The 17,818-nt window shown below is 38.5% G+C and overlaps 1 protein-coding gene across 4 annotated transcripts in view; it reads left to right on the forward strand.

Annotated features, from left to right (window-relative positions):
* DAPL1 (death associated protein like 1) overlaps positions 1-15,011 on the forward strand; it is a 40,613-nt gene extending 25,602 nt beyond the window's left edge. For 2 of the 4 annotated variants that reach the window (XM_007494206.2, XM_056793906.1), the window contains 2 exons: positions 3,812-3,872; positions 14,656-15,011. In XM_007494206.2, coding sequence (XP_007494268.2) covers positions 3,812-3,872; positions 14,656-14,772 — 178 coding nt within the window. In that variant the 3' untranslated portion in view covers positions 14,773-15,011. The remainder of the gene's footprint in view (positions 1-3,811; positions 3,873-14,655) is intronic. The other 2 variants (XM_056793908.1, XM_056793907.1) reach the window with 1 other exon arrangement.
* The last annotated feature ends 2,807 nt before the right edge of the window (positions 15,012-17,818 follow it).

A 17,818-nucleotide genomic window follows, 5' to 3' on the forward strand; every position in this document is an offset into this window, starting at 1 on the left:
GATAAAAAAATTTTAAATAAATTAATAAATCCCAGGCAACTGTGTCAGAAAGAGAGCCAAACCCCCTGGTCTGAGTCTAACCAAGCACACTTTGGATAAAATCTCAAGCCCCCTTACCACCCTACCGTACAAACTCATTGTTCTTGCCCTAGTCCTATTGGAATATTGCCTGGGGATCCTTCCATTCTAGTGACCCAAATGCAGCCCAGACATTTCCTTAGTTCTCTTTACTGATTCTCCTGTTGACACTGGCTTTGTTTCTGGCACCTCCCCTATTTGTTCTCAAGCTTATCTCACTGGCACCTCCTTCAGAGTGACTAGAAACTTTGATTCCTGTGGATTTTGGTCTTTACCCAAGGACTGTGGCTGCTCTGACAATTGAGGAGATTTTAACTAATCCAAAAAAAAGGAAATATTTCTCTCTCTTTGAAATCTAAGTAGAAAATATAAACAGTACTTACATGTACCTAAACAATCATTTTATATGTCCATCCCCCCACTACTTGCTGATTAGTCACTTGGATCATAGATTTAGATTTGGAAAAGATCTTAGAGAATCTAGTCTGTCCCCCTCCATTTTTCAGAGAAGGAAACAGAGGCCGTAGATTAAATTATTTGGCCAAGGTCATACATCAAAAATCAAATTTGAACCCAGACTCTCTGACCCCAAAGCCAATGTTTTTTCTACTACATTATACTGTGTGATGACTTTGTAGACTGCCTATTGTAAACTCAAAATTATATTATAGACTATTTCTTTATTCGCTCTCTCTTTTGTTGTCTGGTTCCAGTTCATGTGTGAAACAACCATTCTCACATTACTTGGAAAAATATGTTATTTCATCAAGATTTTTAAAACAACACTTGTCTTTCCTCAAACTCCTTTTCTTTAGTTTTAAATTTACTACAGTTTATTTGGCTTATGGTCATTTGATTGTTTCTTTTTTTTTTTTAACCTTACCTTCTCTCTTAGGATCAATTCTAAGACAGAAGAGAAGCAAGGGCTAGGCAAAAAGAGTTAAATGACTTGCCCAGGGCCTCACAGCTAGGAAGTATCTGTGACAAAATTGAACCCAGGTCCCCCCCTTCTCCAGCCCTAGAGATGATTGCTCCTGTTTCAATCTCTAAATCTATTTGTTCTTTTTTTTACAATCTTGTAAGAAACCTTATTATAGCCTAAAAACTAAAAACATATTATTGTATTAACAATATCAGATTTTTTGTATAGTTGAATATTAAAATATACATTTAAATTCTTAAAATAGATTTTAAGTGTTTTCCTTATTCTAAATGTTAGAACATTTGTTCCATATGTGTTTATATATATATATATACATATACATATTCCATATATGTCCACATATATAATACATATATTCCATATGGGTATATATATATATATATATGTAAATAATTTTTTTCTTTATTATACCAGGCTTCATCTAGACAACTAGGTAGCACAAGACATAGAATGCTGGACTCAGAGTCAGGAAAACTAAAGAGTAATTGAACTTTAGACTCAGTCACTAACTAGCTGTGATTCTGAGTAAATTACTTAATCCCTCTGTGCCTCAGTTTCCTCATCTGTAAAATGGGAATAATAATGGGATTGTTGTGAGGATCAAATGAGATAATCCTATGTAAAGTGCTTTGCAAACCCTAAAAATACTAGCTATAATGATAATACATGTATAACATCCCAGATCAAATTGCTTGCCAGCTCCAGGAAGGGGGAAGGAACAGAGCAAGGGAGGCAATTGAGATCAAATCAGAAAATTTATGTGGAAATTTGTTACTAGGTGTAATTGGTAAAATAAACTATCTTTATAATTAGAAAAAAGAACAAGCTATTATTACTGTCATAAGGCAGGCCCTTGGGTGTGTGCTGGTAAATGTTTAACAACTTGCTCTCTGCCAAAAAATATAAATAAAATGTAGACATGACACACTTTTAAATCTAAACATGGCTCCTTAACCTTTTCTCTATCACTTTCTCAAGTTGAGACAATCAATAAAACAATATATCAAGCTCTGACTGGCAGCGTTTGCCAATTTACAAAATAGAAACACTCATTGTGGGAAAGGAACGCTGGGCTCGGTTTTAGCTTCGTCCAGCAGCCCCCTGCGCTGGCCCAGAACCTCAAGGAACCCCAGACTAGCCTGAATCCTCCCCTGCACTCCAGTCTACTTCATTCCTTTCTCTCTGGCCTCTGGAAAATGGAGGCGCAATATTAATACTGACTTAATACAGGAATACTGAAATGAGAAAGAAAATGGCAACTGAAATATATTTTACCAGCTCAACGACGGGAATGAGGATCATTAACAAGCAGGAGTTGGTTGAGGAACCTGAGAGAGAAGCCCGGAAGCCTCTCAGGCCTTAGAGATCTACCTCTGCTTCTGGGATGAATGTATTTAATCACTCCAATGCAGCATTTTCTTGGGTGAACAACTCTCATTACATTTTCTAGGAAAATTGCCTTTAAAAAAATGGAGAACACTTCAGAGTAAATAAATTACTAAACGTAATAAATCATTGTCTTTAATCCTGGTGACTGTCTGGGCTAACAAATATGAGCCCTTCAGATGCCAAATGCATGGTCTCCCTCGGGAAATTGTACTGTCAGGTCACACCCAGATGTAGTCTGACAAACTGCCCTGCAACCCCAATTCTGTCTACAAAGCTTTGCCAGCTACCTGGCCAAGAGCCAGGGTTCCCCGCCTTGGAGCCATAGAATGAAGGAACCAAATAAACATTTATATGGCACCTACTATGTGCTAAGCACTTTGCAAATATTATTTCATTTCAACCTCACAACAACCCTGAGAAGGGAGGGGAAAGAAGGGAATAAACAGTTATATAGTACCTACTATGTGCTAAGCACTTTGCAAATATTATCTCATTTATTTTTTTTCCATTTGAATTAGTTTAATGAACTAATAGTCAAATAATTAAATAGTCAATTTAGAACATTATTCCTTGGTTACAATAATCACATTATTTCCCTCCCTCCCCTCCACCTACCCTTCCTGAAGCCGAAATGCAATTCCACTGGATTTTACATGTGTCCTTGATCAGAACCTATTTCCATGCTGTTGTTCATTTAGAGTCTATATCCCCAGCCATATCCCCTTGACCCATGTGATCAAGCAGTTGTTTTTCTTCTGTGTTTCCACTCCCACAGTTCTTTCTCTGGATGTGGATAGTGTTCTTTCTCATAGATCCCTCAGAATTATCCTGGATCATTGCATTGCCACTAATGGAGAAGTACATTACATTCGATTGTACCACAGTGTATCAGTCTCTGTGTACAATGTTCTTCTGGTTCTGCTCCTTTCACTCTGCATCAATTCCTAGAAGTTGTTCCAGTCCCCATGGAATATTATCTCATTTAAACCTCACAATGACCGTGAGAAGGGAGGGGAAAGAAGGGAGTAAATATTTATATGGCACCTACCATCCTCCAGGCACTGTGCTAAGCAGAATGCTTTCTACAAATATTATTTCACTTGATCCTCATGACAAGGAAGATGATGCTATTATTCCCATTTTACAGTTGAAAAAACTGAGGCAGACTGTGGCTAAGTGACTTACCTTGGGTCAATTAGCTAGTAAGTGTCGGAGTTGGGATTTGAACTCAAGTCCTCCTGACTCCAAAGCTCTCCACTGTACTAGTGGGGCACAGAAAGCAGAAAGTTGTTTAAGGCACAGTCCAAGCAGGAAATGCACTCCCCATATTATATGGGAGTCTTTTAAAGGAGAAGGCAGGAGGCAAAAATCTAACAAGAAATTCCTTTTTTGTCTTTACAGTACTCTTGCCAATGTTACGAAAATGCAAAGTATGGTTATATTGAATGATACACTAGAGAAGGTAAGTGTGTGAGAGGAATATACTCAGAGACATAAATATGATGTTTCCTACTTAACATTTACCTAAGATCCATAACTAGGGCAAGGCAGTTGGGACTTTTCCTTAGGCCACCAAAATTTAGAGGGAGCCTTCAGTATGTATGTTACTTTCAGCATCTAAAAACACCTGAGTCTGGCATTTACTTACTAGGAATTAGTGAAAATAGAAAACTACCACATGGTCCTTCTATCATCCTTTAGCTACCCCTCAAATGAATCCCTCTTTGTCCTTTGTCCTTACATTCCTTTTTTTTTTTGTCCATGCATAGGGACTTGTGTCCCAAGTTCCCATCTCTCCCTCCCCTAAATTTGTGGGGGTGGGGGGTTAAGTTGATTTAGGGTGTGCTTTCATTGTCTCCAGGCACCAAAATTGCTAGTTACACCTCTGGCTCACCTACCAGAGGAATCAGCTCCCAGAAAAGAAGTTACTTTCCATCAATGACAACAGAGCCCAGAAGGGTTCTGCTAAGAGAGGTCACTTTTCAAGGCAATGTTCCTAAAGTGGATGTTTAATAAATCACTTTGAAAGTAGAAAAGGAAGCAAAAGAAAAATCACGTAACAGAACTTGCAAAACTGTACCTCAACAACCCAAATCCATTCCTAGGAATATCAGCCTTTTTAAAAGAAACAAAGAAAAAAGTAGGCCTTGTCCCCTCTAAAATGAAGCCATCCCTCCCCCCACCTCCGCTACTCTTGGCAATGCAAACACTTTCCAAATTGACTACAGAATGGAAGGTCTTGAGGATGGGATGAGAGCTGAGCATTTGGATGGGGGCAGAGAGAGTGACCAGGCTCAGGTGGATTTGAGGCTTGTGCAATCAGTATGTTGACATCCTGTAGTTTGTTTAAGGACCTTTAAGGACCTTCCCAAACTCTTGCCTGACAAAATAAGTCTTATGTAGACAGCTAACTGGCACAGTGAACAGAAGGGCTGGATCTGCAGTTATCAAGATCTGAGTTCCAATCCAATCTCAGACACTTACTAGGTGTGTGACCCTGGGCAAATCACTTACCCTGTTTGCCTCAGTTTCCTCAACTGTAAAATGAGATATCTACCTCCCAGAATTGTGGTGAGGATCAAATGAGATCAAAACACTTAGCACAATTTCCTGACACAAGTAAGTTTGATATAAATGTTAGTACTGATATTTTCATTTTTTAAATGTTTCATCTATTTTTATTTTAATAACAAATTTCCACAAAAGTTTTCCAAAGTTATATGATTCATATTGTCTCCCTCCTTTCCGCCCCCCTCCCAGAGTTGACAAGCAATTCAACCTGGGTTAAACATGTTTATCACGTAAAACATATTTCCATATTATTCATTTTTTTAAATGAATAATCTTATAAAACCAAAACCCAAATAGCCAAATAAGCATACTGATATTTTCAGATGTTGGTAAGTGTTCCCACATACACTGAAGTAAGAAGTTGTTGTTCAATCATGTCTGACTCTATGTGACCTCATTTGGGGTTTTCTTGGCAAAAATATTAGAGTGGTTTGCCCTTTCCTTCTCTAGCTCATTTGACAAATGAGTAATTGAGGCAAACAGAATTAAGTGACTTGCCCAGAGTCACACAGCTAGTAAGTATCTGAGGCCAAATATGAACTCTGGTATTCCTGACTCCAAGCCCAGCTGACACTTGATCCACTTTGCCACCTAGCTGTCCTGGACCTATGTTCAAATCTTGGCTTTTCCACTGACTTTTCTGTCATTATTGCCTCTCTAGGTTTCCGTTTCTTTGTGCTTAAAATGAGAGAGTTGGACTAGAAGGCTTCTGGGGTCTCCTGTTGTTCTAAATCTCTGATCCTCAGTAACTGTATTCCAAACATTAAGAAGCTACTTCTCCTGATGTTCTTACATTTATCATCGAGTTGATAGGTGCTCATTAAGCACCTCTTCTATGCCAAGAGGGAGAGACAGAGGAAGACCTATAACAGCCCTGCTCCCCTTCCTTTATAAGAGCGCCAGGGTCTCCATAAACCAGTGGCAACAAGCCCAAACAAGAGATCTGCAAAATATTACTGTCAAGTTGAATGAAGTGAGTCATGCATGGCTCCATCTCCCTGGTCCCTTCTATCACACCGCTTCTTCATTGCCTATAATTTCTGGGTCTATTCAACTGTTTTGTTCTGAGGGTTTTTTTCTATATCAGTAAAATGAAAATGTGTTAACACCATCTGGAATACTGAAAGGAGAAACTCGTAGCTCTGGATACAAAGAACAGCCTTCCAATGTTGATAACGCTTTCAGATACCTCAAATAGAACCAAAGAATTTCTCAAATAGAACCAAAGAATTTCTAAGCTGTGCAAGTCGCCAGAGGTCATTTAGTCCAACCCAAACCCATCAGACATGTCTTTTGTAACAAAGAGAGGAATGGTGGCTGGCCATCAAGCTTCTCTTTAGTGATCCAGAAAGAACTGCCTCTCCATGTAACCCATTCGGCTTTTGGACAGCTCTAATTGTGAGCAAGTATATCCTTATATCAAATTGAAATCTGCCTTTTGGCAATTTCCACCCATCGTTCCTAGTCCTGCTCTCTGAGGCCAAACAAGTCTAATCCCTCTTCTGCATGACAGCCCTTCAAATATTTAAGATCATTCTTATTCGCCATGTCAAACATTCCTCATTCTTTTCCCCTGTAGAATGTGGTTTCACATGTCTCGCCTAAGTAATATGTCCTTTATTTCCTCTTCAGACCGTATTTTCTTTTCTCTGTTCACTGATTGATTTTTTTAGCATGGTGCAGTAGTTTCAGTGTTGTGCTTAAGAGTCAGGAAGACCTGGATTCAAATCCTGCCTCTGTAACTAGCTATGTGACTAAGAGAAAACCATTTAAACTTTGTAAGTTTAAATGTAAGTTTTAAACACTTACAGTATTTACAAAACTTAAGTTAGATGATGTACATAAAGCAGTCAAACATTTATTAAGCACTTAAAAGTAATTATTTATTAAATAGTTAAGCATTTATTAGTCATTTACTACTAAGCAGGGCAGCAAGGTGGTGAAGTGGATAGAGTGCCAGGCATGGAGTCAGGAAGCCTCTTCTTCCTGAGTTCAAACCTGGTCTCAGACACTTCTGAGCTGGATAACCCTGGGCAAGTCAATTAATGCTGTTTGCCTCAATGTCCTCATCTGTAAAGTGAGTCAGAGAAGAAAATGACAAACCACTCCAGTATCTCTCCCAAGAAAACCCCAAATGGAGTCATGAAGAGTTGGACATGACTGGAAAGTGACTGAACAACACAAAGTGCTAAGGGTGCAAATATAAGAAAGTCCTTGCCCCCAAGGAGCTTATACTCTAATGGAGAAACTAACATATAAAAGATTTTTATGCACCTCTAGAACACTGTCAGAAAATGATCTTGAAACAATGTAGTCCAGAACATTGGGTTATATTTCTGATCATCATTAAGATTATTCCTTTTCCATTGTTTTGTTTTCTCCAGCCCTAGTCCCCAGCACCCATGCTCATTGCATGTTTACTTAAGACTAAGGCATCTTTTTTTTGCTTTTTTAAACCCTTACCTTACATTTTAGAGTCAATACTATGTATTGGTTCCAAGGCAAAAGAGTCATAAAGGCTAGGCAATGGGGGTTAAGTGACTTTCCCAAGGTCACACAGCTAGGTAGTGTCTGAGGCCAAAATTGAACCCAGAGTCTCCTGTCTCTGGACTTATCTCCCTATCCACTGAACCACCTAGCCATGTCCAAGATTCTAGAAGGACTTTCTAGGGGGTCCTAGACAGAGAAAATGACCATCATGGGAAACATTTTTAATCTATTTCTCTCCATCAACTCCAAAATATACCTAGAATTTTACATTTGTGGGGAAGGGCATAAAAAATAATCTATAAAAACCTGTGCCAAGGGGTTGGCTATGGGTTGGAATTATATCAGCATTTCAGAAGGTCTACACCTATCCACCCAAGTACTGACCTCACTGGAGACCTAATCATTTTGTAAATAGCAAAAGGCAAAGTGACCCCTTCTAAATCATTTTTGTTTAATGGGATGGAGATGGAGATTTGCAGAATTTAAACTAATGACATTCAAAATTTTTAATTTAAACTTGTGACATTTTATCTCTATGGATTTAAAGTTATGAAACCCTAGTTCCACTTCCATTTTTAAGCATAAACAGATGTAAATTGTTTTCCAAAAACACATAGTAACCAAAATGCTTATTTAGAATATTGTTTATTTCTGCAGCATTTGATATACTTTATTATTACTAAATCACATTTATTGTGTTATTTCACAAAGAACTTTCCTTACCATGATCCTATCAGTTAGGTCGTACAAGTGTGGTTTGTCCCTGTTTTATAGACAAGAAAACTGAATCTCAGGAGAAATAATTTACCAGTGGTCACCTAACCAGTAAGTTGTACAACTTGAATTCCAATCCATGGCCTTTGATTCTATGTACAATGGCTTTTTTACAACATTGTTGATGTTTAGTCATTTTTAATCCTATACAAATCTTCATGACCCCATTGGGGGTTTTCTTGGCAAAGGTATTTGAAAGTTTGCCATTTCTTTCTCTAGTTTATTTTATAGGTGAGGAAACTGAGGCAAACAGGGTAAAGTAACTTGCCCAGGGTCACACAGCTAGGAAGTGTCTGAGGCCAGATTTGAACTCAAGAAGATGAGTCTTCTTGCTTCCAGCTTTGGCACTCTGTCCACTCTACCTCCTAGCTAAAAGTAAATGTACTATATAATTGATATTATATCACTTGCCTTCTCAATGAGTGGAGAGACTAGAGGGAGGGAGAAAATTCAGAACTCAAAAAAAAATTTCTTAAGGTATTAAAATAAATACTAATTTAAAAAATAAAAATAAAGTCAACATGCTAGATGATTTTGGGGCATAGTCCTACATAGGGCTACAGGTAGAATGGTAAATATAGTTGTGCCCACTTTTCAAGTTCTTAGACAGGTCACGAGTCAAGTCAGTGAGTCTTTTGTGAAATGGAATTGGCAAAAGACGGCTCTGGAGAGGAAGCTTTCTGTTGTTTTATAGATGAGTGTCCTGTTGTGGGAGTATCTTTGAGTTTCACTGACTCCGTCTGGATGTTTTGTTGTAAGCACTTTGCTTAACCGTGTGTGGAAATTGAAGTGTCAACAGTAGACTTTGAAGTTAACACCCTGTAAAGATGAATGGGAAGAAGAAATAGCTGTCTGGTACTAGCATCCAAATGTGGGGCTCTAGTGACGAGCACCGGATTGGTCTCCCTGCCTCAAAAGCGGCTTTCACAAACAAACACGCACAACTAAAGGTTCTTGTTCTTTACAGTTTTCTCTTTTTAACTGGCTAGTTAGACCCAGAAAGGCTGCCTGGCAAAGGATATGGGGCTAGCCATAGAAGCAGGAAGGCCTAAGTCCAAGTTCTGTCCCAGAACAAAGTAGCCCTGGACTAAACCTCTTCTACCTTCAGGAAACTAACACTGTTCATTTCAAAGAGTTGCTGAGTGCCAAGCCTAGAGGGAGTTGTCCTCCTGAAAATTCTTGTCACTCCTCAGACATCTGACCAAGTCACTTAACCCCCATTGCCTGGTCCTTACTGCTCTTCTGCTAGCTAAGTATCTAACCATGCTTAGTATTGTTTCTAAGACAGAAGGCAAGGATTTGACAAAAGAGAGAGACTCTTAAGCCCAAGATGCAAGTAAAACTCTGATTATTTCAATTTTCTGTTAATTTATTGGAATTTCAAGATTGTTGCTTCCTATCATCAAGGCTAAATGACATCCATTTAGTTCTACCCATGAACTCCTTTTTCATGTGGAGTCAAAAGTATATCTCTGTTCCATAAATTTAGCTGCCATAATCAAGATTCTCTTACCCTGAGCTCAGGCAGGGAAGAAGGAAAAAAAAGAAAAAGTAAGAAAGAAATTTGATTTCCAATAATGCTATTATTCTGGAAGGTGATAAAGAAAAATTCAGAGCTCTCACAAGATTAGACATCAAAAACCAGCTGAAAGACATACTCCTTCCTTCTTCCCTACCCCACCCCACTTCCGAGGGGACACACACACACACACACACACACACACACACACACACATCCTCTTTCATTCAGGCACAGCTGGTCATGAGTTATGTATTGGTAAGTTCTTGGTACTTATTATCAGGTTAGTCTTTGGTGAATAAATTTTCTCTGGCTTCTGCTCCAATCTGCCCATTCATTTCTGGGTCATTTTAATTTACGTTCTTTAAAAGTTTTTAAAATCTTTTTTTTAATTTTTATTTTTTTAAATAAATATCAAGTATTTATTTTCTCCCCCTCCACCTGCAGTGAAAAAAAGTAGGGCAAAATACCCTTGTAACAAATACAAATAGTCAAGCAAAACAAATCCTCACATTGGCTACATGCCCAAAACCATGTCTCATCCTCCATCTTGAGTCCATCATCTCTGCATCAGGAAGTGGGCAGCCTGTTTCATCATTTGTCCTCTGAAAGCATGGTTAATTATTACATTGACTGGGGTCCTTAAGCCTTTCAAAGTCATTTTTTTCTTTACAATATTGTTATTGTTGTAGAATTATTCTTCTAGTTCTGCTCACTTCATTGTATACCAGTTCATATACATTTTCTAAGGTTTCTCTGAAGCTATCCCTCTTCTTGCTTCCTACTTCATAAAAGATTGTACAGTGAATAGTCACAAAGACTCATCTTTATGAGTTTAAAAGCTAGCCTTAGGGACTTATGAGAAAGAACGCTACCCACACCCAGAGAAAGAACTGTGGGAGCAGAAACACAGAAGAAAAACAACTGCTTGATCACATGGTTTGATGGGGATATGACTGGGGATGCTGACTCTAAATGATCACTCTTTTGCAAATATTAATAATATGGAAATAGGTCTTGATCAATAATACATGTAAAACCCAGTTGAATTGCTCATTGGTAATGGGAGTGGGGAAGGATGGGAGGGAAAGAATATGAATTATGTTACCATGGAAAAATATTCTAAATTAAATAAAGAAATAAATAATTTTTTTAAAAATTAAAAATTTCATTTCATTTAAAAAAGCTAGCCTCAGACCCCTTACTAGGTATGTGACTCTAAGGAAGTCACTTAACTTCATTTGCCTCCCTTCTTCATCTGAAAAATTACCAAGAGAAGGAAATGACAATTCAGTTCAATATCTGTCCCAAGAAAACCTCAGATGAGGGCATGGGAGAGTCTGAAATGACTGAAAATGGCCAAAGAACAACAAAGCTTCATAATAACTTGCTTTTTTTTTTTAATCCTCAATACTATGAATTAGTTCCAAGGCAGAAGAGTGATAAGGTCTAGACAAGAAGAGTTAAGTGACTTGCCTAGGGTTGCACAGCTAGGAAGTGTCTGAGGTCAAATTTGAACCCAGGACCTCCCTTACCTAGCTTTCAAACCACTGAACCACCCAGCTGCCCCACCCCATACTAGCTTTCTTAGTTTACATTCAATCAAGCTCTAGACTGAGCTCCTTCTTGGGTTCTACCAAGCAATTCCCAAGTGGAGATAAGGTGGAAATTAGCACAAGATGTGCTAAAGTCTGCCATGCTCTTTCCACTGGAACACTGTCATTAAAAACCCCCTACGGGGTTACCAAACTTTCAGTTTAGCCAACCTGCTCGGAATTATTTAATTATTTTCTTAGCTTGAAGCTACTTCCACTTCCTTCTGAATCCTGTTGTTGTTTTTTTTTCTTTTCCCAAACTCTGTCAGATCTACTTGTCAGCTTAACAGCGATACAAGGAAATTGAGTCAGCCTATTATCAGGCTATTACAACAAGCAAGCTCCCCACTAGATAAGGGATAGAATGCTTCAAATAACATTTCCCTCCCAGTTTACAAGTTTCCCAAATAACACCAGGGCTTTACACATGGAAAACAATGATTATGATGATATGAAGTAATGTATGCTTCCAACTTGTGGGGGCGAGGTTTCCCTTTGTTTCTCCAACTCTCAGCTCACATCCTTTCCTCCCTGGAACTCAACAATTAAATATGATATTACCTGTGGTCCTTTTTCCATTCCAGTCTCTGCATGTTGCACCATCAGCCCTCTGGCTGCCTGCCCAGGCTTCAGTTACATAAGTGGGTTTTTTGGTTTGTTGCTTTTAAAAATAATTTTGTTAACCTCAAGTCAGACCTTGGGCAGTTTGGTGCTAGGGAGTCAGCCTCAGAGTCTGTAAGATCTGGGATCAAGACTGGACATTGACTGTGAGACCCTGGTCAAGTTATTTAACCTCTCGGGCAATTCTCTAAAGCTATATTATGGTGGAGTAGATAATCTGCCTTGGAGGAAAACGTTTTCACACCTGATTCTCCTTAAGTTGATAAGGTCACAGATCTGGACCCAAAAAAAGTTGGACCTTAAGCCTCTGGTGAATAACTTATCAAATTATCTCCTTGTTTAGAAGTCCTCGAACATTAATCTAAAAGGGATCTCTGATGGCAAAGATGCCATTTTGTCTAGCCAGTGAGGAGACCAAAGTTAGTGACTTCTTAAGGTTCCTCTAAGTCTCTGATGTTACATTACTAGTCTGTTAATAATTAATCCCAGCTGGAATTATGAAAATGCTGGTCTTCATTTTTTTCCCTCAAGGAGGCCAAGGGGACCTAGAAATGCACAGCCTTTCCCTCAACTGCATCAAAACCATTCTTCTGACATTCAGCAAAGACTTGTCCTTTGGGCTTCATCTGTTAAGAATGGGAGGAAATGATTTTTTTTCCCAAGTGCAGTTCCCAGGATAGAGAACTCTCCATGCCAAGAACCAAAACAAAAACATTCACCAGAAGATAGGATACCCACATGTTTCAAATGACTTTGAATGGCCCAAAACACACCAGCAGCTTCTCATCGGTTGGGTTCCAAAGTAGTTCCATACTTAGAGTCAAAAAGAATAGTTTTTTTCTCCCCTTCCTGTTTGACCTGGAATTCTATAATGATGGTTATTATATGAATCTCCTGAGATTTAGAGGATGCCTTGCTTTCCGGGAAATGAAGGTGCCCTTAGACACCATTAATATTTTATTGATGATGCTTGGAATCCTAGAACGGAAAGGAACCTGGAGAGCAGAGCACTGATACTAGTTCTTCAAGTTTTTTTTGCTTGGCTGTAAGAAGGAAGGGTTAAACTAAATAACCTTTAAGTTTCCTTCCAAATTCAGTGACTATAGATATAGTCAGAAAGATCTCAACAACCATCTATCATAATCCCTTCATTTTACAGATGAGGAAACTGAGGCTCAAGGCAGTTAAATGGCTTGTCCAAAGTGAGATAAGTATCCAAAGACAGAATTCAAATCCAGATTACCTGACTACCTGGTCCTCTTTCTACTGTACTACATTGTCTCTTGATAAATAACTCTTAAACCCCACCTCCAATTTTAAATAAAATTTTACCTAAACTCCAGGTGTTCTAAAAATGTGGTCCAGAATCCACTGAGGGTCCCTGGAACCCTTTTAAAAGGTCTATAAGATCAAAGCAACTTTATAATAATATTAAGATATTTTAATTTCTAATGTACTATCCATAGATATAAATCCACAAAAATAAAAAAACATTTTTAGGGAATCGGTCTTCTTAAGAGTAAAGGGGTGTGGGGACAGCTAGGTGACTCAGAGATGGGAAGTTCTGGGTTCAAATCTAGCCTCGGGTACTTTCTAGTTTTGTGGCCCTGGACAAGTCACTTAACCCCCATGGCCTAGCCCTTATCACTCTTCTGCCTTGAAGCCAATTCACAGTATTGATTCTAAAGTGGAAGGTAAGGGTTTTTTTTTTTTTAATTAAAATTTTTCAATTAGAAAAAAAAAAAGAGTAAAGGAGTCTAAGAGTAGATCGATGGTTCGGTGAATAGAGAGCCAAGTCTAATGTTCAAATGTGGTCTCAGATATTTCCTAGTTTTGTGACCCTGGACAAGTCACTTGACCCCAATTACCTATCCCCTACTGCTCTTTTGCCTTAGAACCAATACTTAGTGCTGATTCTATGATAGAAGGTAAGGGGGGGTTTGGTTGTTGTTTTGATTGGTTTTTAAGAGTAAAACCAAAAAGTTAGAGAACTGCTGATGTAAATTCTTTGGCAAAATCGGAGGTTCATCCTATTTTTAAAGATAGAAATTCTGTAACATCCCTTAGCTGATCAAATGTTGCTTTTCCTCTGCAAATAGTTCTTTGTCCTCAGTTTATTACTATCACTCAAGCTCATTTTCCTCTAGTTCTTTCTTAATTAGAGATGACCATCCACCTTCTTATGGCTATTTTCTCTAAGCTTAAGTTATTAAATCATCCTGTGACTTTCTCATCAACTACATAACCTAGAATAGCTCAGCCATTTTTCAAAGACCCTAATCTAACCATTCTGGTTTTTCTTCTCAGAACACTTTTCCATTTTCACTTCCCTTTTCAAAGTCACAAAGTTGCTACAATCATGTTTTGAATGTTGCAAATGACTCATTTCTGGCATGACTGGTCATCTGTGTCTTTAAGAAAAATAGCATTGGGGTGGAGGTCATGGGGAAGACCCAGGTTTATGCATGCTCTAGCCCTTGTTAGGGGCCTGGGTTCAAAGGGAAGTTACTGAGAATGCAGTCAAACTCATCAGAGCTGGTTCATGTGACCTGATGGCTTTTCTACTGTTTTAATATTTTTATGACCAAGAAAGTTTTCTCCCAAGACCAAGACAGAGAAAAGACCAGTAGAGATCATTCTTTCATTTCATTTTTCTTTTTGTTCCCACCTTATAGATCAGCCACAAATTCCCATCAGCAATTCAAGTGGCTCATCAGAAGCCAAGACCTGGCCTGGAGAAGACTGCACCGCCAAAAAGGATCTATATTATTCAACAGCCTCGAAAATGCTGAGCTGTGAAGTAAAGCACAGGCATCTCTCTGACAGCATGTAGCATTTGTACTCAAAGTTCATGGGCATCTCCCCCCAAATCATACAAGTTTGGTAAATACAGTGGGTTTGGGGGGGAACTTTTCTTTTTTACTTTGGACAACAAAGGATTTGTGAATGTAAATCTAGTGCTTTCCTGGGTATTTTGGCTTGTGTCATAGTTTTATACTATAATAAAACATTTTTCACTGCTCTCTTATAATACGTGATTACGCCATTTTTGCAATAATTTTTTAAAAACCTCTTCCCTGTCCAATTTTATCTCCCAAGATAGGATATTCTCTTCCTGATGTACTTTTTCACTAGTTTGAGGGCTGCACAGAGATCAACACAAAGAAGTTCAAAGGAAGAGGAGCTTGTGCTTTTGAATGTACAATGTTCCATAAATATATAAATTATTAGCATGATTACAACATCTTCAATTGCTCAAGTTAATGAGAGAGATCTTTCCACTTTCTGAAACAAATATGTCAAGCAAGTTTTCTCAGGAAAAACTAAAGAGTGAGGTTAACTCTAGACTTTTTTTCTTCACCTTCAAATCATCTAAAAAACATGGGGAAAATTATGGTGGCATCAGTCCATTTGCTCAGGATTCTTAGAAAATTTATTACTCTGGCATTATAGGTTCTACGATGCTGAAGCTTGCTGAAGGATGTGGCTTAGCAACTTACATTATCTATGCCAAAGATGGAGCAAAGCCTGATTTGAATTGGCAGAAAGACCAAATCCCAAGGCCATGCCTCCTCTGCCTTCAGTTGCTGCCAGCTTTGAATCTATACAGCAGCCTATACTCCTTTCCATGCTTGTGAGTTAGTGGCCAGAGATCAAGGGCAAAACAATGAATTAGAAAGAGCAGTGATTTAGAATCTGAAGACCTGGGTTCAAAACCTAAGTCTGTCAGTTACTATGTGAAGTTGGGCAAATCACTTAATCTCTCTGGGACTCAGTTTCTTTCATTGTAAAATGAGGAGATTAGACTAGATGAGATTTAGGATCCTTTCCAACTCAAAAATCCATGATCAGGTCATATTTGGATGTCTACCCTGCACTTTTATTCAGAAGACAATGAACAACCATGGATAAGTATTTCTATTTATCCCTTATACACTCTGAACACTGAAAATCCAGAGATAGAAAGTCCACTCCTATAAAGGAGGAAGATATATAACATGGTGTTATATTTTTATTTTCTTAATTCTTGGAAGATCAAGAACTGGTCAAGACTCAGTAGGTGTGTACCTCCATTTCCTTTCCTCTATCTTGAATGTGCTTCTGTATGTGTGTGTGTATGTTCTTAAATAATATTTTCTAGAAACAGAATGAATCTGGAAAATATGGAAAGCTAGGATGAGTGATTTTTAAAAATATTTTAAATACATAAAAAAAAAACCCTTACTTTCCATCTTGGAGTCAATACTGTGTATTGGCTCCAAGGCAGAAGAGTGGTAAGAACTGGGAATGGGGTTAAGTGACTTTCCCAGGGTCACACAGCTGGGAAGTGTCTGAGGCCAAATTTGAACCTAGGACCTCCCGTCTCTAAGCCTGGCTCTCAATCAACTGAGCTACCCAGCTGCCCCCTTAAATACATTGTAAATGATACAAAGTTTAGCTCTCTGTGGCAAGTCAGGGTTTGTTTCAGCACCAGTTGAAGATATTAAAGTGGTTTGTCATTTCCTTTTCCAGATTGTTTTCAGAGGAGAAAACTGAGGCAAAGGGATTAAGTGACTTGTCCAGAACCGCACAACTAGTATCTGAGGTACAACTGTTGGCAGTCTCCTGAAAATGTCAGTGGAGTCAAGGATATAACTCAGGAGATTATCAGCCAAGGTCAAGAAGGAAGAGTGAGAGAAAGGGACAACTATATGAGGGAACACTAAGACATGCAGTAAAAGCTTCTAGTTAGGGGAGCCATCTCTAGAGAAGTAGCCAATAAACAGCTATTTTAGAAACACTGGCAACCATTTGGCACAGCAAGTCGAGTCAAGTCAATCAGCATTTACCAAGCACCTACTATGTTGTGTAAAGGGAACCCCTTCCTCCCAGGAATGTGAACTTTCTGCTCATCAGAGCCAGCCCATTAGCTGAATGGAACACTACAAAAAGAGGTCTCTGGTTTAGAGCCCTAGGATCATGCCCTGAAACTAAGGGTTACAGGTCGGGGTCAGAGAGAGACTTTGATTGATTCCTGAGATGTGATAGACCAGCACTTGGGGAAAGGAAGTGACATAGAAAAAGAGGACTATAAAAAATGAGACCATAGAGGAGATAGGGTTATTCTCTAGAGGTCTTTGGCTGGGGGGGGGGGGGGGGGTCTTTCTGCGATTCAGCATTGGTGGCTTGGGCGGAAGACACTCCTTATTTCTTTCTTAGACTATATTTATATGAAAATTTAATTGTTAAAAGCTACTATCATCCTCATGTCTTGAGGGTTAATTATTTTATAAAAGGCAACCACAACAAATTTTTAACTAATATTATATTTCTAAACCAATTTCTAAATATTACATTTAGCATATTACTTTGGCATAATATTAATTTTCAATATTATAATATAAGGTACTATTCTAAGCTCTGGGGATACAAAGAAAGACAAAAGACAGGAGTTCACAGTCTAATGAGAGAGACAACATTCAAATAGCTTCGTCAACAAATTATATACAGAGTAAATAGGAGAAAATTGACAAAGGCAGGGCATTTGTATTAAAGGGATCAAGAAAAGCATCTCATAGAAAATTGAAGGAAATCAAGGAGAACAGGAGAAAAAGATGAAGAGGAAGAGCATTCCAGGAATGGGGACCAGCCAGAGAAAGTGCACTGTGAAGGAAGGAAGAATGTCTATGTTCTGGCAAATGTGAATCAGTTTTTCCCAGCTATATGTATAAAAACAACTCTCTTTTTCTTTCTCTATATGTGTGTGTATGTCTCTCTCTCTCCCTCCCGCCCTCTCTCTCTCTCTCTCTCTCTCTCTCTCTCTCTCTCTCTCTCTCTGTCTGTTGATTTCCCTCCCTC

Source organism: Monodelphis domestica, chromosome 4, assembly GCF_027887165.1.
Source record: "Monodelphis domestica isolate mMonDom1 chromosome 4, mMonDom1.pri, whole genome shotgun sequence".
NCBI classification, from domain to species: domain Eukaryota; kingdom Metazoa; phylum Chordata; class Mammalia; order Didelphimorphia; family Didelphidae; genus Monodelphis; species Monodelphis domestica.